At 36.0% G+C, this 22,265-nt stretch overlaps 1 protein-coding gene across 7 annotated transcripts in view; it reads right to left on the bottom strand.

The window, feature by feature from the left end:
• GOLGB1 (golgin B1) overlaps positions 1 to 22,265 on the bottom strand; it is an 85,082-nt gene that overhangs the window by 25,801 nt on the left and 37,016 nt on the right. For all 7 annotated transcript variants that reach the window (XM_074214627.1, XM_074214630.1, XM_074214631.1 and 4 more), the window contains 3 exons: positions 20,192 to 20,268; positions 13,655 to 18,969; positions 9,513 to 11,442 (listed from right to left, as the gene is read on the bottom strand). In XM_074214627.1, the coding sequence (XP_074070728.1) occupies positions 9,513 to 11,442; positions 13,655 to 18,969; positions 20,192 to 20,268 (7,322 nt within the window). The remainder of the gene's footprint in view (positions 1 to 9,512; positions 11,443 to 13,654; positions 18,970 to 20,191; positions 20,269 to 22,265) is intronic.

The raw sequence follows: 22,265 nt of genomic DNA, 5'->3' as shown, positions 1-22,265 counted from the left end.
ACATTTTTTTCTCAATCATTCATTCTATCAGGGGAAAGTCTTGTAAACTTGTAAACTTGTATACTTGTAAACCTCCTCCACCCTCTAATTTAACAAGTAATCAGAAGCCTCTCAGTTACTTTCAACCTGGTTTAGCCCATCTGCCAAAACTGTTTACCAGGATGGGGCTATTGTACATGCTATATATTGCTTCTTGGTCTAAGAGATGAATGCCAAGTGGACATCAAAGGTGGATGAGCAGGCCTAAAAGGGCTCAGAAAGACTTCACACCAGAGGTGCTTGTTTTCCTTGTACATTCTAGCAAGGTGATGCTGTGGATAAGAGTGCCATCAGCGTCATCCTTGTGAGTTCAAATCTGGACTCAAATATTAGTTTTGTGATCCTGAGAGTCATTTAACCTTGTTTGCTTCAGTTTTCTCACCTTTAAATAAGATGGAAAAGGAAATAGCAAATTATTCCAATATCTTTGCCCAAGAAAACCCCAAATGGGGCCATAAAGAGTCATCAAAAAACAACTGGAAAATGACTTATTGACAAAACCAGTATGCCTGATAAGGAGAGATAATGTTGGGACAAGACTGTGCAAGGCCTGACTGTAAGACTAAGGAGTTATGAGACTGCATCATTTGGGAAGTAAAAAGTTAAAAAAAGTTTTATGAGCAGGTAAATGGCATGAAAAAAGTGGTATTCTATGTAAGCTAATATAGTTTGGTGTGAAGGATGGATTACAGAGGAAAGAGACTAGATTCAAAAAGATTTGTTAGGAGAGGTTACTATTCTAGTTTGAATATTATTCTAGGGCAGGAGCACTGACAACAGAAAAAGGACAGATGAAAGAAATATTACAAATACTGAATCAAGAGATTCAGAACCCACCATACTCTGGCAAATGAAGAGACTGTGAAATCTCACTACTTTTGTTTTTCTCTTAACTATGCACTTATCATTTTTCTAATTTCTATTACTGTTCTTTATGTATATTTCTTATGTTCCTGAATATGTTTTAACTCTTTGAAGAGAGGGTTCAATGATATGCAGCTGAGTATACAGTAAATACTTAACAAATGTCTATTATTTATTATTGAAGAAAATTTATATGTTAAAGTTTTGACTGAAGATATATGCCAAGATAAAAATGAGTTGAACCCTACTGAGAGGAAGAGGATATAAATGAATTATATGGATACACACAAAAGTATAATTAAAAGTGAGAATTAGGGGCAGAATAAAGACTCTCCCGCGTTCTCCCTTAACTACTCTAAACACCTTTAAATAATGACTAACAGATTCTAGAGTGGCAGAAACCACAAAAAGACTGAGTGAAACAATTTTCCAGCCCAAGACAACTTAGAAGATCCAGGGGGAAGGGTCTGCTGCACCAAGGTGAAAGAAGAGCACAGGTGTTTCTTTGCTATCACCAAGGCAGGACTCTGTTGCTTTGCTCATCACAGTCTGGGTCCCAGTCCCAGAGAAGCAGGGACTCTCCTCACAGTTCCAAGGCAAAAAAGGAGAGTTTGTGGTCACCCATAGATAAGAGCACAAACCAGAGAGTAGTCATAACCTCTCCTTAGGTCATAAGCCTTCTGAAGAGTTGAAAACTTGCAAAAAAAACTCAAAAGGTTGGGACAGTGTGTCTTTCACCCTGAGCAGGGTCCTACCTTAACAAAGAGTTAAAATCAAGTCATAGGCTGGGGAAATGAGCAAATAGCAAAAGAAAAAAAAAATCTCTCCTTAGTTTCTATGTCATCAGGAAGATCAAAATACACACTCAGAAGAAGATTACAAAGTCAAAGTTACTACATCTAAAACCTCCATGAAAAATATGAATTGATCTCAGGCCATGGAAGTGTTCCAAAAGGATTCCGAAAATCAAGTGAGGGAAGTAGAGGAAAAAACTGAGAAGCGAAATGAAGAGTGTTATGAGAAAATCATAAAAATCGAGTAAGTAGCTTGGTGAAGGAGACACCAAAAAATACTGAAGAAAATAACATCTTAAAAACCAGACTAAGTCAAATGGAAAAAGAGGTCCAAAGAGCCAAGGAGGAGAAGAATACCTTAAAAAGCAGAATTGGCCAAATGTAAAAAAAAGAAACAAAAGTTCACTAAAGAAAATAATTCTTTAATTAAAGAGCCTAGATGTCATTTTCCAAGAAATTATCAAGGAAAACTATCCTGATATTCTAGAAGCAGAGGGTAAAACCTAAATGAATGGGGCGGCTAGGTGGCGCAGTGGATAGAGCACCGTCCCTGGAGTCAGGAGTACCTGAGTTCAAATCCAGCCTCAGACACTTAATAATTACCTAGCTGTGTGGCCTTGGGCAAGCCACTTAACCCCATTGCCTTACAAAAAATAAATAAAATAAAATAAAAAAATACCCTAAATGAATATTACAGCTAAATTTCAGAGCTCCCAGTTCAAGGAAAAAATATTGCAAGCAGTCCAAAGAAAAAATTCAAGTATTGTGAAGTCTAAGTCAGGATTTCAAAAGATTTAGCACCTTCTATATTAAGGGATCATAGGATTTGAAATATGGTATCCAGAAGGCAAAAGAGCTTGAATTACAATCAAGAACAAACTACCCAAACAAAACTGAGTATTCTTTTAGGGGAAAAGGTGCACATTCAAATGAAATAGGGGACTTTCAAACTTTCCTGATGAAACTACCAGAGCTGAACAGAAAATATGATCTTCAAATATGAGGAAGGATAAAAGGGTAAACAGGAAAGGCAAATATCATAAGTGACTTAATGATGTTGAACTATTTACATTCCTGTATAGGAAGATGATATTGATAATTCATATGAACTTCCTCATTTATTAGGACAGTTAGGAGTGTGTGTTTATATACATATATATATATATATACATATATATATATATATATGGACAAAGCACAGGTTGGAGTCGAATTTGAAGGGATATCTATAGATCTATAACTATCTATCTCTATAACTCTATATATCTATCTCTATATCTCTACACACACACACACACACACACACACACACACACACACACACACACACATATAAGAAGACAGGAGTTAAAGGGTGAAAGAAGAATGTCCTGGGAGAAAGGGAAAGGGAAAGATAAAACAGGGTAAGTTATTTCACATAAAAGAGGCAAGAAAATACTTTTGCTATGGAGTAGAAAAGGAGGAAAGTAAGGGGGAGTGAGTGAGCCTTACTCTCATCAGAACTGGCTTACGGAGGGAATAACTGGATAAAGAAATCTATCTTGTCCTAGAGAAAATCAGGAGGGGAAAGGAATGGGAGAATGGGGAGGAAAGGTGATGGAAGAGAGGAAAGATTCTGGGAGGGGGTAGTCAGATGCAAGCATTTTTGAGGTGGGACAGGGTGAAAGGAGGGAGAGAAAAGAATGATTGGGAGTGGGGAAATAGGATGGAGGGAAACAGTTACTAATAGTAACTGTGGTTAAAGAAAAATATTGAAACAAATTTCTCTGATAAAGACCTCATTTCTCAAACATAGAGAACTGAGTCAAATTTATAAAATATAAGACTCATTCCCCAACTGATAAACTATCAAAAGATATGAACAGTTTTCAGATGAGGTTATTAATGCTAACTATTAAATCTTTTTTTTTTTTTAGATTTTTCAAGGCAATGGGGTTAAGTGATTTGCCCAAGGCTGCACGGCTAGGTAATTATTAAGTGTCTGAGGTCGGATTTGAACCCAGGTACTCCTGACTCCAAGGCTGGTGCTCTATCCGCTGCATCATCTAGCCACCCTATTAAATCATATTTTTAAAATGTCCTAACTTACTGATGGGAGAAACACTGGTTGGAACCATTCTGAAGGTACTATCTTATACCTACTGAATTTGTTAATAGAACAGAAAGAGAAAATGACAAATGTTGGAGAAGCTGGGATATGATTCAACAATCCTGTAGAGCAATGCCCAAAGGACTATATAAAACTATGTCTAGTTCTTGACCTAGGAGTTCCACTACTAGGTCTGTATTTCAGAAGAAAAGGAAAAACAGGATGTATAAGGATATTTATAATAGCACTTTTCTGGTGGCAAAGAACTACAAATTGAGGAGATGTGCATTGATTGGAGAATGGCTGAACAAATTGTTGCATGTGATTATGATGGATTGTTATTCAGTTATAAGAAATGGTGAATAGGGTGCTCTCAATAAAAAAACTTACATGAGCAGATGCAATGGGGAATGTACTATATACAAAGTAACAGCAATACTGTAAGATGATCAATTGTGAATGATTTACCTTTTCTTTACTATGACCCAAGACAACTCTGAAGGACTTGTGATATAGAATACCATCCATTCCAAAGATAGAGTCTGATGATATCTGAAAACAAAATAAGGTTTCTCTTTTCTTGGGGAGTGTGTGTGGGGGGGTGCAGTTAACTTTTATAATATGACTATTATGGTAATGTTTTTTCATGATTCCATATTTATAACCTATTTCAAATGACTTGCTTTCTCCCAAAGATTTTATTTATTTTGAGTTTTACAATTTTTCCCCTTAATCTTGCTTCCCTCCCCCACCCCCCACAGAAGGCAATTTGCCAGTCTATACATTGTTTCCATGGTATACAATGATTCAAATTGAATGTGATGAGAGAGAAATTATGTCCTTAAGGAAGAAAAATAAAGTAAAAGAGATGTCAAAACTGCATAATAAGATAAATATTACCTTCTAAATGGAAAATAATAGTCTTTGGTCTTTGTTCAAACAAATAACTTGTTTTATCAATGAGGGACTTTGGGCTGGAAGGATGGAAGAAAATTCAGATCTGAAGGTTTTAAAAGGTTTTGAAACTTATTTTTGCATGTAACCAGGAAAAAATAAGATAAAATTTAAAAGTGAGAATTAGGCTAAGATAGATTATGCCTACAGATTAGACACTAGGAATATGGATTTGCTGATGATGATAAAAAAAAGAAATCTACAAAACATAGAAATATTTTTATTTACCAGGAGCAAACCAGCCAGTAGAATTTTCAAACTTTGGGTATGTATCACATTTTAATTCTGATTCAAATATCTTACTTTTCTAATGTCAAATTCAATTTGGACTTGGTCTAGTCTGCCAAAGATAGACACAGCTACAATAGGTAGTATCATAAAAGTACAATTACAGATGAAATGACCCAATCACAAATAAGAACTAGTTATGCTGGTTTAATCCTGTCTTTCATCTTCATGTCACAGTATCTTAAAAACTGTCCTGGCTTTAGATCTTGATTCTTACTTGAAAGTAATATAATTTCAGAAAGTTTTTTCACTTTCTTTTTAAAAAATTAAAAAGAAAAGAGAGAGACACTACAAAATATGGGTGAGTGACTTGGACAGAGAGTAAATAATTTCTATATATTATATGAAAGTATATAATAAATTTTATAATAAAAATTATAATAAATTTTAAAAATCATCCCCAAATTGGGGCTGACACATTTAGATACAAAGCAGTCTCTCTGAACTAAAGCAGGCATTAAGTTATTCATACTCTCTATTTTTATGTTAAAATAAATTCTGCCTACATTTTCCCATTTTAGCATGTCACAACTCTTTTATAAACCATGCTACTCCTTTTGAGCAGCACCAACAAAGAGAGAATCTGTGCCTAAAGTATTTGTGATTTGTGTTAAAGTTAATCAACTAGCTTAGCAGATATGGAAATAGAAGGAAATATCAAGAGATAGGAGTAAAGTGAAAATAAAATGGATGGCTATAAATCCCAAATCCACGACTACAGAAGTTACCAAGAGATTTGCTAAAAATATCTGTAGGATCAAATGTACCTACTTCTTTCTTAGATCTTCCCTTTACTCACTGCTTTATTAAGTCTCTCCAAGTCTCAGATTCAAAGAAATGAGGAATTGATACTTTTCCTCCAAGTATAGACAATTTCACTTACTTGATGGCAAAATAAAGGTTAAATTCTTTTCTAACAACAATACAACACTCCTCTGCAGTTCTAGTCAATTTACTAATATTTTAAATTATTTAAAAAATTATTCTATTCTGTACAAATACCAACACATGTAAGCATAAACAATGAACTAAAAAGAAGACTGAATATGAGACTGTGAATCTCCATTATGAACTTAGGGGTTTTTTAATTACCTAATAAGTCTAAAAAATTAATTCCAAAGCTGTCCTACTTATTTCCCTCTGAACCTCTTTTGGCTTTCTTCTGTACATTTTAAAATGTTTCATTAATGTTCTCATTATTCTTTTCCTTTTTTTATCACAATTACTACTTTTTCTTTCCTAATTCCTAAATGAAGGGCAGCTAGGTCTTGCAGTGGAGGGAGCACTGATCTTGGAATCAAATGGATGGAAGTTCAAATCTGGCCTCAGACACTTTATTCTTAATTAGCTGTGTGACCAGTTAATCCTAATTGCCCCACATCCAGGGCCATCTCCAGTCATCCTGATTCATATCTTGCCACTGGAACCAGGTAGCTCTGGAGGAGAAAGTGAGGCTGGTGACTTAGGCAAGAACCCCCTCCCTCAAATCTAACTCAATGTGCTTGTCATGGCAACACCACCTGTAATGTCATGGTCTTCATCATACTGGCCTCATGATTTTGGCATCACCATCCACATCCAGAGACAGAACTATGGAGTCTGAATGTAGATTGAAAGACAAACAACAATTCCTAAATGACACCACACTCCTCACCATGCCTTTCAAATAAAAAAAAAGGCCTTTTGTGGCATATTTATGAAATGCACAGGTCACATTACTCTGGTAAAGACAGTCAAAACTTTAGACAGTATAATCAAGACCCAACATGATCTCAACAGAATACATCTCTGGGCAAAATCTAATAAGATAAAATTTAAAAGAATAAACATAAATTCATAAAATTGAGTTAAAAAGACTAAATCCTTGAAAGTCTAAATAATTCAATATCAGAAAGACACATTGTTTAATCAGTGGAAATAACATTAAAGATACATCTGTTTTGTCAATGAACTTTTCTGACTTGAAGCTGAAACCTTCTATATATGTCTCTCCCTATCAGAATGTGAGCATCTTGAGAGTAGGGACTATCTTATTTCTCTATTTGCATCCCCAGAGGTTTGATTATAGCAGACAATTACTATTAAATAAATGAATTTTCATTTTCATTTCTGTAAAGGGAGGATTGGGCAAGAAGTTTCTTCCATTCTAAGGAATGAAGTATAGATAAAAAGATGACATCATATGAGAGATCATATAGTAGAGGTCGGAATAATACATAAGTAGTATCATTTAGTGATGAGGGATACTGAGGCAGCTATTTGTCATACGCTTATGCTAACATCAACAGCAGAAAGAGCTATTGTCTTCTTGGAGCAAGTATCCAAAACACAGCACACAGTACATACAAGTTGCCTGTCAAACCTGATTACCACTACATACTTCTGATAATACATATAAGGATAAAGGATGACATCAGAAAGAAAGTATTGCCAAGAATTATAGAATCTTTGATCATGATCTTGAGATAAGGTGATGCTTTAATCATTATTGCCAATTAAAGGCAGGGGAACAAAAAGAGAAATGTCGTTTTGGGAAGCAGGTTTTGGATTTCTGAACTACGGTTTAAGATACAGAGATGACAGAATCTTGGAGAGAAACTGATTCTACTTAAGGAGAATTGATTAAAATATATATTTTCTTAGTATCTTGAAAATCTAATAAAAAAGGCTTTAAGTTGAAAAGGAACAGGGAGGGTAACAGAAATATGATAGGCCTAGTACCTTAGACAGTAGCAACAAAGGAAGAAAAATATCAGAACAACAATCTGTAATTCATTCATAGGACATGAAACCTTAGGAAAAAATCATGGAAAAAAATAAAATCCTTATCCATAGATATCCACCTCTAAATGCACAAAATATGGAAACATACACAGGGTGATAAATTTTCCCTCACAGATTTGACTGGATTATTAAGATTTATAACTGGAATATTACTCTAGAAGGAAATTAACTTAAAGTTTAAATTTAAATAAATAAAATTTAAAACTTAAATACTTAATATTAAAAATATTATTTAAAAGGAACAGAACAGATTAAAAGGACTATTAAGCTACTATAATTTATTAAGAATATATTTTCACAAAAGGAAATTCAGGAACTTGATGGGAAAAATTTAATGAAGTATATGAATAGAGAATCAAAAGAGGAAGAAAGACAAGTAATATTATCATGAAACTACCAGACTGGCAGCAGGTAATGGAAAAGGATTTTGGGAAGAAGATCACAACCTCTTTACCAGAGGTCTTCAAGGAAAAAGTAGACAATGCAATTAGAGTTGAATTGAGATAATCTCTAAAGTGCCTTCCAACTTTTAGATTCTATAAAAATAGACTGAAACCTTCATTATGCTTTTTTTCTGAAATAAAAACAGAATTGCATCATACATGATCTTTTTTAATGTGTAGGTCAGGAGTGGGGAACCTTTTTTCTACCAAGGGCCATTTGGATATTTATAACATCATTCTCAAAATTATCAACTTAAAAATTAGCCTACTATATTTAGTCAAGTATTTAATTAATTCACCCTTAAAAAGTTTATAGATTTATTGAATTGAATCCCACCTGCAGTTGCTATGGCAGTGCTAGACCAAAGTTCTACAGAAATGAAAAAAATTTTCAAAACTAAAAAGATTCTGATTCTGCTGTAAAATGAACTGGATAGCATCTGAAGAAATTTTCAGCTCTAGATTCCTATGAATTCTATGTCTTCCTTCGTCTCAGATACATATATGATCAATATTAAATCTATAATTCACAGTCCTTTGAGGCTCTGATGAATTCTCCCAGTTTTACATCTGCCTTACTTTTTTTAAAATACTACTTTAGTTTATTATTAAACCTTCAGATAAATTCTGCCTAAAAATATATATTTTCTTTTTGAATTCTACAGGTTTTTAAATGAACAAAAATGAGGTAGGACTTTTAAGTCATTTCACATTCCCCTCCAAATCCATCCTTCCCTTAAAATTCCCTAATTTTGTTGATGGCCCCATTATCCTACCATTTACCCAGGATTATAAACTTAAAAGTCATCTTGACTTCTACTCCTTCTTCCCCAGGGTCCAGTATTTTTGGATTCAACCTCCCTAATATCTATATTTCTCTTACATCTTTTACCCTTTTTCCATTCAGATCAGCTTTATTTCAAGCTTCTGTCATCTCTCATTAGACTACTAGAGATTCCCTAATTGGCCCCACTCTATCACCAACATCCTATTTAGATTTGGCCTTTTCAAAACTTAAGGAGTATCCCAAGAAAATGGAATAGTGAGTTCTGATTTGGTCTAAGACTATATTTGGTCAAAGACCATATTATTATTATAAGCTTTCAGTAAACTACTGATGATAATGCAATGAGCCCTTTCATGAGTACTTTTTATAAATTAGTATTATTCTATCCATGTTTCAGAAAGATTAATAGTAATATGAATGTTTCAATGATTCTCAATTAATCAGCAAAGGGGAGAGAAGTATGGACTCACCAGTCTATCTCTGTCATTCTGAAGTGAAGACATTGCTTTCTTTAAGTTCTGTACTTCAGATGAGCCTGTAAAGTGTTGGGATGATGACCACTGCTTTCCTTCTTCTGACTTTCGCATTTTGTCCAGTTCACTCAAGAGATGATCTCTTTCAGCCTGTAAACTGGCCATGGCCTTGGAAAAGGACTGTATTTGGTTGGAGGAACCCTCTAACTGGGAGGACAAGTGAAATAATTCCTCATCTTTCAATCTGAGCTCTAGGTTAAGCTTCTCAAGATGAGATAATGAACTATCATCTTCAGCACAGCTTTCCAGAGAAGCCACTTTAGAAACAAGATCATCTCTCTCTCTACTCAACAGAATCTGCTCCTCTCTCAATTGACTCATCTCTTTCTTCAAAGCATCTCTAAGACACTGTTGCTCCTCAAGACTGGCACTATGCTTCTTTTTCAGCTCTTGTAACTCCTCATTAGCATGGTCCCGACTATCTTGCAAGGAACTCATAGATTTCCCAAAAGCCTGAATCTGAGCTTTAAGGTCTTTATTTTCTTCAGTGACTTTGAGTAGTCTTTGTTCCATCTCTACCAAATCACTTGCCAGTTCAGCTACCCTCTCTTCAGCTGTTTCAGTTTCATTGCGCATTATCCCTGCATCATGACGAAGATGCTTCAATTCTTTCTTTAGCTTTTCTTCTGCTTCTTCCACCTTCTTAGCAGCTTCCTTTTGTACACGTTCTAATTCTTCCTCTAGTTCTGTGACTTTCTTCTGAGAGAGGGAAAGAGTAATGCCTAACTTCTGCATTTCTTCTTCCCCATCTTTCCATTGTGCCCGAAACTCTCCTAAAGACCCTCCCCTTTCTTGTAAAGTTGTTGCTTGACATTTTAACTGTGAAACACAAGTTTTCAAGCTCTCAATTTCCTTAATCAAAGTTTGTTTCTCCTCCTCAAGGTCATTGTAAGATCTTTTTAGATCTTCCCTTGATGTTTCAGACTCTTTTAGCTTTCTTTCTAACTTGATTTTTTCATTTTCTAGTTCTTGACTCCGCTGAAGTCGAATTTCAAGGAGCTGCCTTTGTTGATAATCCTTTGTTATTCTCTGGTACTGTTCTGCAGTTAATTTGGCATTTTCAGAATTGAGATCATCCATTTGTCCCCGAAGGCATCGGATTTCTTCCTTTAGCTTATTGTTCTCAGTAGCTGCTTCTTGGATGAGCTGGTCTTTCTCCAAGATCACTGAGAGATGCCGTTCTTCTAGCTGTCTGTAATCTCCTAGAATGCGATCTCGGTCATCCTGGAGAGAAGACATAGATTTAGTAAAGGAATCCAACTGAGCTTTTTGCTGCTTGCTGTCTTTTTTGATAGTTTTCATTGTTTCCATGAGCTGGCTGGCTTTGTCTACAGCTTTCTTTTTCTCATCTTCTATAGCAGCTTTCTCCTCTTCCTTCTGGGTCAGTTGGCTTTCCAATTCCTTAACTTCTTTGCCATGTTGTTGTTGCAATTCAGAGATAGCTAACAAGACTGCCTCCTCTTTAGCAGAAAGAAGAGTAATAATCTTTTGATCTTTAGTGCTAATTTCTTCATGTAGTTTGCCGGTCAGGTCTCTGGAAGCTTGCAGATCAGTCTCTAACTGCTCACAGTTGAACTTGAAATTCTGGAGGTCAATCTCCTGTTGCTTTAGGATTCCTTCTAGTTTTTCCTTGGCTTCCTTACATTTTGCAAAAGAATTATTTGTTTCAGTCAACTGGTCTCTCAGAGACTTAACTTCTGCATCCAATCTAGCCAACTCATTCTGAGAATTAGAATACATTTGTTTAGATTCTTCTAGTTGAGACATGAGTCCTTTATTTTCTCCCTGCAGGTTTTCAGAGACCTTCTGTTGAAACTGGACTTCTGTCTGGGCTTTGGACTCCCAGGTCTGTTTATCATGCTCAAGCCTGGAAAGAGAAAGAAAATGATTTATCACAAGGCACGATTATTTAAAGATCCCATGATTCCTTCAAAACCTGATGCCTCGGGGCAGCTAGGTGGCACAGTGAATAGAACACTAGCCCAGGAGTCAGGAGTACCTGAGTTCAAATCCAGCCTCAGACACTTAATAATTACCTACTGCCTTGCAAAAACCTAAAAAAACAAAACAAAACAAAAACTTGATGCCTTCCTATATTAACAGACTTATTCTTTACTCCTCTCTAAATACTGTACAATCCTGTTCCTCACACACAATACTCTATTCTCCCCATTTCTTACCTTTATATTAACTGTTTCTCATGCCTTGAATGCATGCTCTAGATTTATTGGCAGCTAACAGTAATGAGAACTATCAGGTTCCAATTTCTGTTACCTACCAATATCTATTAAACATGAAGAAAAGCAAGTTCTGACCAAATACACATGTGTACATATGTATGTATATATATAAGCATATATACTCATATAAACATTAACATATATACAAAATATAGATAGATAAATAACTGACAGATAAACAGAAGAGGAGAGGGAAGGAGGGATACAATACATAAATATTCCATGAGCATCACTCTTTGATATGGCCATTAAGCACTTGTCCCCAAATCAAACCTATTCTTCCAGAATGCAATAAAAGTAATATACCCTCAAATAGCTTTTTATATGAAAGATGCTGGTTAAATCTATAATCAGTATCTGATGTTGATCTTTTTGGGAGGGAGAGGGGGGTGGAAACAGGGAAGTATTGATTCTTAAGGTAAACAATAACCTTTGAGAAACAAAAAAGGAAAGTTAGTACAATATCGGAAAGAAATAGGTCAAGGACTTAGAACAGATGTGTCTAACCCATAGGTGGCATGTGGCCCCAAAGTCATACTTTATTACGTTATTACATTCTATTATTATATGCAATGATAATATGGATTACCATGAATATTAAGTATTATATATTATATGCAGCCCATGACAAGCTTTTGTTGGGTGATGTGGCCCAGAAGAGCTAAAAGGTTGGATACCCATGACTTAGAGGATAAAAATTATCTGAAACCAAACAACTAATTGTAAAGAGAGACTCCTAAAGCAAGACATTTCTTTGCTCATGTGTCATATCTATACTGCTGCTTATGTTGCTATCAAAAGGCTTTGACAAAAGGAGACCTGGGAAAAGTTGTTCTGTAGAGGCTTGTCACCACAATGGGGATGGGAGAGTACCATTATGCCAGGTTCACAATGCAGCTCATTTTAATCTCACCTTAGATCAGGCAAGTAAGGACAGAGGCCTTAAAGCACTGGAAGAAAAAACTCAAGGGCTTGTCTCTTGACTGTCCCTTAATGTCAACAAAATGAACCTATTCCTCCTGCTCATATATTCTTCTTCTCCATCTAAAAAGTAAATGGCCAGAAGGAAAATGACAAAATGTATCTATTACAGTACTTTCATAATTCAGAAACTATTTGGGTTAAATGTCAGCTTTGGGGCAACCTCTTCCTCTGGAGTTGGTTTAATGGCATGTGTTCTCTACTTAGTGAAAGAGAAAAGATGGAGTACTTTTTTTCCCCAATCATAAAACTTAAAACAGCTGTTCCACTTGAAATTTCCCTCTGACGAAACTTACAAACTTTTATCAACATCTGTATTACTTAATATTTATCTTTGATGTGTTCATCTATACAAGGATATCAGATCTTTCTTTGGAATGTTCTATATACAATGTGACATACCTAATATGTCAGTATATTTATCTCATAGGTACAAGGAATAATTACTGGTTCTAGTGACCTTTTCTAAACATGATGCCCTCCTAACTTTATAGCATTCTTCTCATTTTGCTCTAGCTAAGGTTAAGTTCAGAACTTTTTTTAATCTCTTGGCTTTATTCTCCCAAGCTATAGAGTGTAAACTTTTTGAGGAAAAATCATTTCTTACACTGCTTTCAGTCTCTATAGTGTCTAGTATACAACTGAACACATAGCAGTTGTTTTCCCTTGCAAATACATATATATATATATATATATATATATATATATATATATATATATGGGTTTAAAATTTTAAAAGGGAGGGAATACAAAAACATAAAGGAGTATTTAAAAGAAATAAAAATTACATAAATAAGGAAAAAGTCCTTTGCTGCTAAATACATGAAAGTATAGATTATAGGGTTATAAATGGCTTACCTGGATATATTAATTTGTAACTCCTCCATATGGATGGACATCTGCCTTAGATGATCTTTTAAAACACTACAATTTTCTTCTTTAGCTCGAATTTCTTCTTCCTTTGTTTGAATAGCATCACTGAATTTTTGTTCCCATTTTTTAGCCTCATCTATAACTCGATCCCGATCATCCTGGAGGGAAGACATGCTTTTGGTGAAGGCTGCAAGTTGGGCCAAAGTGCTATTTAGGTTTTCCTGAAGCTGCTTGACTTCTTGGTCTTTTTTGTTCAAGGTGATCTTAACTTCTCCAAAAGTCTCTTCCAAATGAACCTTTTCTCTATGCAAAGCATCTAGCTTTTCTTGCATGTTCTTGACCTCTTTCATGTGTTTATCTTCTGCTTGTTCCAGTTTTCTTTCAAGATCTTCATCCTTTTGTTTCATTTGACTTTTAACAAGTTCTTTATTTGACTGAAGTTCCTTTTTCATCTTGAGACTGTCTGCTAGGACCCTTGCTGCTTCACTCTGAGTGTCATCTAGTAACACTTTACAGTAGTCCAGTTCTGCCTGGGCTTTCTTACAATCTTCTTCTACTTGGGCTAGGTTTTCTTTGACCATCTCCAATTCCTTCTGTGATTCATTTTGTACAAATTCCAGAGCCTTGACAGTTCTTTCTAGACCACTTATTTTCTCTTGATATCTGATGCAGTCCTTCTGTAACTGCTTTACCTCTTGTTGCTTCTCTTTCAACAATTCCTGAAGCTCTTTTGTATGGGTCTTACTGCCATGTCCTCCTTTTTGAGCACTCTGTAGCTTCTCCAAGTATTCCTTCCGAACTTCTGATTCAATCTTGTTTTTTTCTTTAACTGCCTGTCGCTTTTCTTCTTCCAGTTCACTCACACATTTCTGAAGGTTCTGAATTTCAGATTCTAATAACTCATTTCTCATTTGGGCATCTGTGAAATCTTGCTGATAATTTCCAATGCTTCCATTAAGTTCAGCTAACTGATTCATAAGTCTCTCTTCCAGATCATCCTTCTCTACTTCCACTGTTTCCTTCAACTTGGTGATTTTGACAAGATCCTCTTGGATTTTCTCATTTAATAGGTTTATCTTGGTAACTTCTTCGTGAAGAGTTTTCAGTTCAACATCCTTTGCTTCTAATTGGTTAAGTAAGGCATCTTTCTTGTCTTCTAAAGTACAGTCTATTTCTTCCCTCATCTTCTTCTCCCCCTCTAGCTCTTTAATTCTCTCTGTAAGCTGATCAATTTGCTGTATATAGGTATTAATTTCATCATGTGAACTTACACCCTCATTTGCACTAACATCTGCCATGGTATTGTTCTCCACTGGGATGGGTGCTGAATATTCTGAACTTGGACTTGTCCTCAGAGAGACTTTTTCTTCAACTTCTTTTGACATAGGTACAGCTACACACAGAGATACAGCTTGCTGTGCCACTTCTACACTATCCATTTGGATCTCCTGTTTCTTAGGGCTTTCTATACTTTCTCTCAATTTGGATTCTGTTTTTTCCAACTGCTGCTTTAAATTCTGAACCTCTTCACTTAAAGACTTCTTCTCAGTCATCAATGTTTCAAAATCTTTAGAAAGAGATTCATACTTTAGCTTAGTATTTTCTAGTTCCTCCTTCACACTGGAACTAGAATGAAGCATTTCTGGAGGCTCTTTGGATTCACAGCCAGATGGGTGAATTTCTGCTCTAAGGCGGTCATTCTCTTCCTCAAGCTCAAGGATCTTCTGCTGTTTGGATTTGGCAAATTTCCTCATTTTCTCTTTCATTTCTTCCATTTCCTGCTCTGCTTCCTGAAGTTGCTTTTCTGTCTCTTTCTTCTTTGCTTCTGCATTTTTTAACTTACCATATAGTTCTTGTTTCTCTTGTCTCACAGTTTCTACAACATGCTGAATACGTTCTGCCTCATTGCTAACATTCTCATAGGACTGAAGAAGAATTTCATACTCCTTTTGCAGTTCCTTGTGTTTTTCCTGCCACTCAGTGTTTTCAGCAACCTGGGTACATTTCAAAGATTCAATTTCCTTCACTAACTTCTCCTTGTCTTCAGTAAGACCTTCTAGAGCTAGTTTTAGACTTTCACATGAGCTACTGAGATTTTGACTTTCTAATAAAGATCTGTCTACTTCTGCAATAAGTCTCTCTTTCTCTTCCTGAAGAACAGTCAATCTGTTTAATAATACATCCCTTTCTTTACAATGAGCAGAAATTTGGCTTTCTGCATCTGCCAAAGTCTTTGTGAGAGTTTCAATATTATTTTTGGCCAAGGACAACTCTTCTTTAAGACATTTGCTTTCTTTCAAAGTCTCTTTTCTGGAGATAAGTGCAGCTTGGAGTTTCCTCTGAATTTGCTGCTTAGATTTAGCTTCTTCTTCTAACTCCTCTGGTTTCCGTTGCATTTCAGAAAGTTCCATCTGCAACTGTTTAATTTTTTCTTCATGTTCTTTGACTTGCATTTCTAACTGTGCATGCAAAGCTTTAATCAAATCATCTTGCTCTACAACCTCTCTCTGTGCTTTAACAAGGTTCTCATCTTTTTCACTTACTTGCACATGAAGGACATCAATTTCTTCATCTTTTTTGTTTATGATGATTTTCAATTCATCTAGTTCAGGTTGTAAGTCCCTAAAATGTTCTAATCTTGTGATTTCCATTTGACTGGTTTCCAATTCTAGTTTCAGACTGATTACCTGAGCTTCAGTTTCATGAGCAGTGACTTTAAGACCTTCTGCCTCTAAAAGCAGTTTTGTTATCTGTTCTTGTAATTTAATTGTCTCTTCTGACTTTTGAGAAAGATCATTTATGGTAGAGCTAACTCTGAATTCTAGTTCTTCTTTCTGGATCTGTAACTCTTTTACCTGAGCTCTAAGCAGTTCTACTGAATTGTCCTCTTCTTGCAGGTCATTTTTGTCTCCTGAATGCTCCACCCAGTCTGGGTGGCAGTCAGATTCTGAAGTCATTTGTGAGGGCCACTGTTCTTTGACCTTGGATGCAGGTACAATCAAACTCTGAGGAGTGTCTAATTCCTTTGTGCTACTATTCATAGCTAAGCTGGTGTCTGTAGATTCTCTTACTCTTATTTCAAGTTCCCGTAGCTGATCCCGTATGCTCTCGTTCTCCTTGCTCTGTTCATCAAAACGTTCCTGTAAGAGATTATAATCATCTTTCTGTTGCTTTAGCTGTTCCCTATGGTGTCTGTCTTTCTCCTGTGCTTTTTTTAAAGTCACCTTGCGGGAAGCTAGTACTTCTTGTAATTTCTTTTGGAGTTGTTCCTTTTCTTGTTCAAGATTCAAAATTCTGTCTTCTAGTTCTAGTTTCCAATGTTCTCCACTTTCTGCACCAGTTGTGCTAATTACTATTGTCTCTTTTATTGCAGAGTCTCCATCTCCAGAGTCCTTGTTAGAGGTGGTTAATTTCTGAATAACTGTCTGGTTTTCGGTTATTTCAGCTTTAAGCAAATCTATAAGGCTTAATTTATCCTGCAAGCTCTCTTTCATCTCTTTGATCAATGCCTGTAGCTGTTCTTCAGCTGCTGCCTTCTCTTCTAAATCTCTCTTTACATGCTGTAGCTCAAGTTCTTTCTCAGATATTTTCCGATTTAAAAATGTTTCAGTTTCCTGACTTTCAGAAGTAATAGATTCTTCTACCTTTGTTTTCCCAACTTTATTCTGCTGAGTTACTTCCATACCATTTCCTTCACAGAATTGGATCTCATCCTTAGATTCATTTTTCACTTGTGCTAACTCTTTCTCTAGCTCGGTGACTTTCTTCATTAGTTCCTTCCGGTTAATGAGAGCAGCCTGCAGTTTTCTCTTCATCTGATCACTTTCTTTCTTCAGAAGATTCAATTCACTCTGAAGTTCTTCATTCTTTATTAGAGGAGCTGAAACTACTTTATCATCCTGCTCATGTTTTAGACTCAAACATTCTTCCTTTTTCTCTTCTATTTCCTTCTCCTTTTTACCTTCTTCAAGATTGGACAGCACACTGAGCTTTTCTCTGAGTGCTTTGACTTCAACACTAAGAGAAAACTTCTCTTCATTGAGCTGGACCATTTTCTCAGACATACGAACACTGATCTCAGTCACCTGTTGATCCTTCTCTTCAATGGTTTGTTGAAGGCTCTCTACAACCCTGGTTTTCTCTAACAAAATTTGATCTATTCTTGTTGTTTCAAGTTCTTTCTGGGAGAGAATCTGGGAAAGCTCTTCCACCTTGTTTGAGGTTATTTTTATATGTTCCTCCAAATTAAGCACTTCAGTTTCTTTCATTTGCAGTTCACTTTTCAAATTTCTGACTAGTGTGTTCTGGTCAGAAAGCTGAAGATGCACTTCATCCAATTCCTTCTGCAAAGTTTCGATTTTCAAATCCTTTGATCTTGATTCTGTGCTGAGACTCTGAATTTGTTCAGTTAGTAAGCTTTCCTGGCTTGCTTTATTTTCATAGTCAGATATTCTTTGTTTTTCTGCCTCCACAAGGTTCTCTTCAAGTTGCTTTACTTGTGCCTTTAGTTCTGAAATGATGCAAAGCTCTTTTACCTGAACCAAAAGTTGGTCTCTCTCATCACACAGAGCACTGAATGTACTCTTATTCTTTTCCTCATTTTTCTTAAAGTCCTCTACTAGCTGGGCTAGCTTACTGATTTCCTCAGCTTTCTTTTCTTCATTATTCTTAAAGTCTTCTATTAGCTGGGCTAGCTGATTGATTTCCTCAGCTTTCTCCCCTAAACTTTTCTCATATAATTCCTCTGCTTTCTGAAGACTTGACTCAAGTTCCAATATTCGCCCTTCTAATCTTTTCAATTCATCTTGTTGAGACAAAATAAGATCTTGAGTTACAGAAAGAGAGTTTCTTTCCATCTCTTCTGTTGACTCCATTTTCACTCCAGTGTTGTCACTATAGGTATGACTATAGTCATGAACTATAGGTATCTCCAGTGGTATGTTGCTCTGATTCTGAGATATATCACTTTCTGGACCTTCCACATCAATAATAATAGGACTGCATGCTTCACTTTGTATTAAAGGAAAACTCTGTCCTGTGCCTTCATGTATCATTCCTTCAACTTCTGCCTGCTTGATTTCCCCCTGTTCAGATGCCTCTGAAATCAAATTGGAATTGGGCTTTGCAATCTGGAGCTGCCCTTTAAGGAATGCAATCTCCTCTTGGGCTTCTTTCATTTCCAATAATAAAACTGACAACTTATGTTTCTGTGAGACAATGATCTCCAAACTGTCTTCTTGTCTACTTTCTTCAGTAGAAGGTTTGTTGGTACTGCTGTTAGTGATTTTATCAGTGATGATCTGTAGTCAAAAAACAAAAAAGAAAAAGAATGAAAATGTTAACCAGAATTATAAGGTAGCCCAGATATTGATGTATTTGTTTCCTTATTAAGGAAAAGATTAGAGTGATTATCTCTCTAAAATTAAGCCTGGAAAAAGATAGGCTAGAGGTACTAAATCAAAAACGTAAAGTGTTCTAAATATAACTGACATCCTAGATTTAGATAAAATAACACCAACATCTAAATACCCTCTCTACAAGAGAAAAGACATTAAGGCATTAATGCCTTTTTTCTGTTATCAGGAAAAATAACTGCAATGTCAAAACATCTTCTTCAATAAGTAGTCCTCAATGTGTGAGCACAACTCAATTATTAGCCATGTGGGATAAAGAGAAACAATTAAGATAGCATGGTATAGTGGGAAAACCTATGGATCTGGATTCACAGAACTTGGGTTCAAGTCCTAACTTTGTCATTTATGAGCTGTGTGATTTTGGGGTGATTCTCTTAACTTCTCTGTGCCTAAGTTTCCTTATCTACAAAATGAGAGGGGGTAGGCTAGATAATCTCTATGGTCCCTTCCATTTCTAAAACTATGATACTGTGATTACATACAATTTGTCTTCTAATAGGCACAGAGATATATAGAGCTGTGCTCAGAAAAAAGTGAAATAGACTAATGATAGGATGAGCTATGTAGAATTACAATTATTTTAGAGCAGATGAAGGATCAAGATATCTAGATACAAATGTAAATAAAGTATAAATCATACCATCTATGTCTCCCATAAATGTTCTAGTTTAAGCTCAACTTGGAATGATAATGCTGTAAGTTGTAAAGACCATTTGGCTGAGAATCATAGAACTTGGGTTCAAACCCCAGTTCTGACTACTACTACCCATTGTGACCCCAAGTGAGTACTTATCTCTTTGAGCCTCAGTTACTTTATCTGTAAAATGGGGGCATGAAGCAGAGCAGGCTGGACCAAGATGATCACTAGTCTTTTGCAACTCTAAACCTATGATTTTTTCCTTTACTCTGGTTCATTTTTTTTTTTTAGGTTTTTGCTAGGCAATCGGGTTAAGTGGCTTGCCCAAGGCCACACAGCTAGGTAATTATTAAGTGTCTGAGGCCGGATTTGAACTCAAGTACTCCTGACTCCAGGGCCACTGCTCTATCCACTGTGTCACCTAGCTGTCCCTGGTTTATTTTTTTAAATTTTAAGAGTTTCATCATTTACCTGTCCTGTCATTTCTCCACCAGCCATCTGAGATCCATGTTGAACCTCTAGGAGAGTAATCTGAGAGTGTAGTCTTTCTGAAATGATGACAGAATATAGTTTTAGCTTCAGAGAAAAAAATCAAATGCTAGCTCTCTCATACTTTCATGGAACAATCTTAGTCAATCCCAGAAAGTGAGACTAGATTTTTAAGAATGATGCAAATTGAAAAACTTGGAGACAGACTTAAAATTAAGAATGAGGCTACATTTTCTAATACAGGCAATATGGAAATTTGTTCTGCTTGATTATGCATATTTATTACAAGGGTTTTTTTCCTTTCTTTTTTCTTTTTCAATTTTGGGAGGAAACAGAAGGGAAAGAGGGGCTTTCCCAGGGAAGAAAAGTCTGCCCATAGGCTTCAGCAGAATGCCCAAGAAATCCATGCTATAAAAAAAAACCCTGCTCATTAATTTTAGGTGAGTTGGAAGTCACTATGCTAAATAATATGGATATGAAGTAAAGCAAAACCTATTCCCTGCCCTTAGGAGTCCATATTTTAATGACCCTGATGTCATTCAAAGGGAAAGCATTGTCAGGTATGTCAGGTATTAATGGAAGGCAATGTCAGAGAGGGAAAGGGACTGGGAAAGGCATGCTACAGAATGTGGTATTTGATTTGATTCTTAAAGGATGTTAGGGAAGTCTGGAGATATGGAAGTAGAGGTGAAGATGAAGAGAATTTCAATCAAAGGGATCACCCAGTATAAATGAATAAGAATCAGAAAATAAGTGATGTATTCAAGGACAAGAAGAAGTTCTTTAACCCTGGATCATGCTGGGGGGAGTGGGGGAGAAGGGGGAGAGATTGAAGGAAAAGGGGATTAAATTGCAAAAAGTCTGAAAAATTAGGAAGAGGAGATTTTGTGAAGGGCTTTGGGAGTCAAACAGAGCACTGTATTTTGCTATTTGCTACTTGATCCTGGGAATAACAAAATGTTTCTAGGGTTGAACAGAAGGATAAATATGGTCAACCCTGTATTTTAGGAAGATAATTTTGTCAGCTGACAAAATTTTCCACAGCTGAATAGAGAATGAACTAGGAAACGAAAAATGTAAGGCAGATAGACAACTAGAAGTTCTATTATAACAGATGGGAACCTTCAACCAGAATAGCAGCCATGTGAGCAGAGTACAAGAGACAGAAGAAATAATGTGTTGTGAAGGTAAAAAGGACAAGATTTAACAATAGACTGGATATATGGAGCTTGGAGGGAAAAGTCAAGGATGACACCAAGATTGTGAGTCTGGATGACTGGAAAGATGTTGATATCTTCAAGAATAGTAGGAAAGTTGATAAGAGGTTTTAGGGGAAAAGATAAATTCTATTTTGCACTTGTTGAATTCAAGATGTCTTCAAATGCAGAACTAGAGCTGAAAAAGTTAAAGATGAATACACAAATCTTTGAATCATGAGCATAAAAATAATAATTGAACCCATAGAAACTGATAAGATGACCGTAAAATAGTATAAACAAGGAAGAGAAGAGGGTTCAGAACCTTGTCAGGTACCCGTGGTCAACAGATATGATCTAGATAAGCATCTACCAACAGATATTGAGAAAGAGAGGTCAGCAGATGAGAAAATCGGGAAAGATTAGTGTCACAAAAACCCAGAGGAGAGATTATCCAGCAAAAATGGTACCGAAGATTGTAGAGAGATTAAGAACAATTAAGGTTGAGAAATGCCATTAGATTGAACTATTAACTTTGATGGAAGTGGTTTCAGTTCAGGCAAGAATTATAGATGGCGGGGTGGCTAGGTGGCATAGTGGATAAAGCACCGGCCTTGGAGTCAGGAGTACTTGGGTTCAAATCCAGTCTCAGACACTTAATAATTACCTAGCTGTGTGGCCTTGGGCAAGCCACTTAACCCCATTTGCCTTGCAAAAACCTAAAAAAAAAAAGAATTACAGATGGCTTTCTCACTGAGTTTAACTGTAAAAGAGAGGAGAAAGTGAGGATATTAGAGAAGATAGTCAGATAAAGTGAGGTTTTGGTTTTTTTTTAAGGCTGGGAGAGATATAGCAGTATC

Source organism: Macrotis lagotis, chromosome 1 (assembly GCF_037893015.1).
Source record: "Macrotis lagotis isolate mMagLag1 chromosome 1, bilby.v1.9.chrom.fasta, whole genome shotgun sequence".
NCBI lineage: Eukaryota > Metazoa > Chordata > Mammalia > Peramelemorphia > Peramelidae > Macrotis > Macrotis lagotis.
Note: the sequence above shows the minus strand (reverse complement) of the source record. Positions and strands in the feature narration are given on the sequence as shown.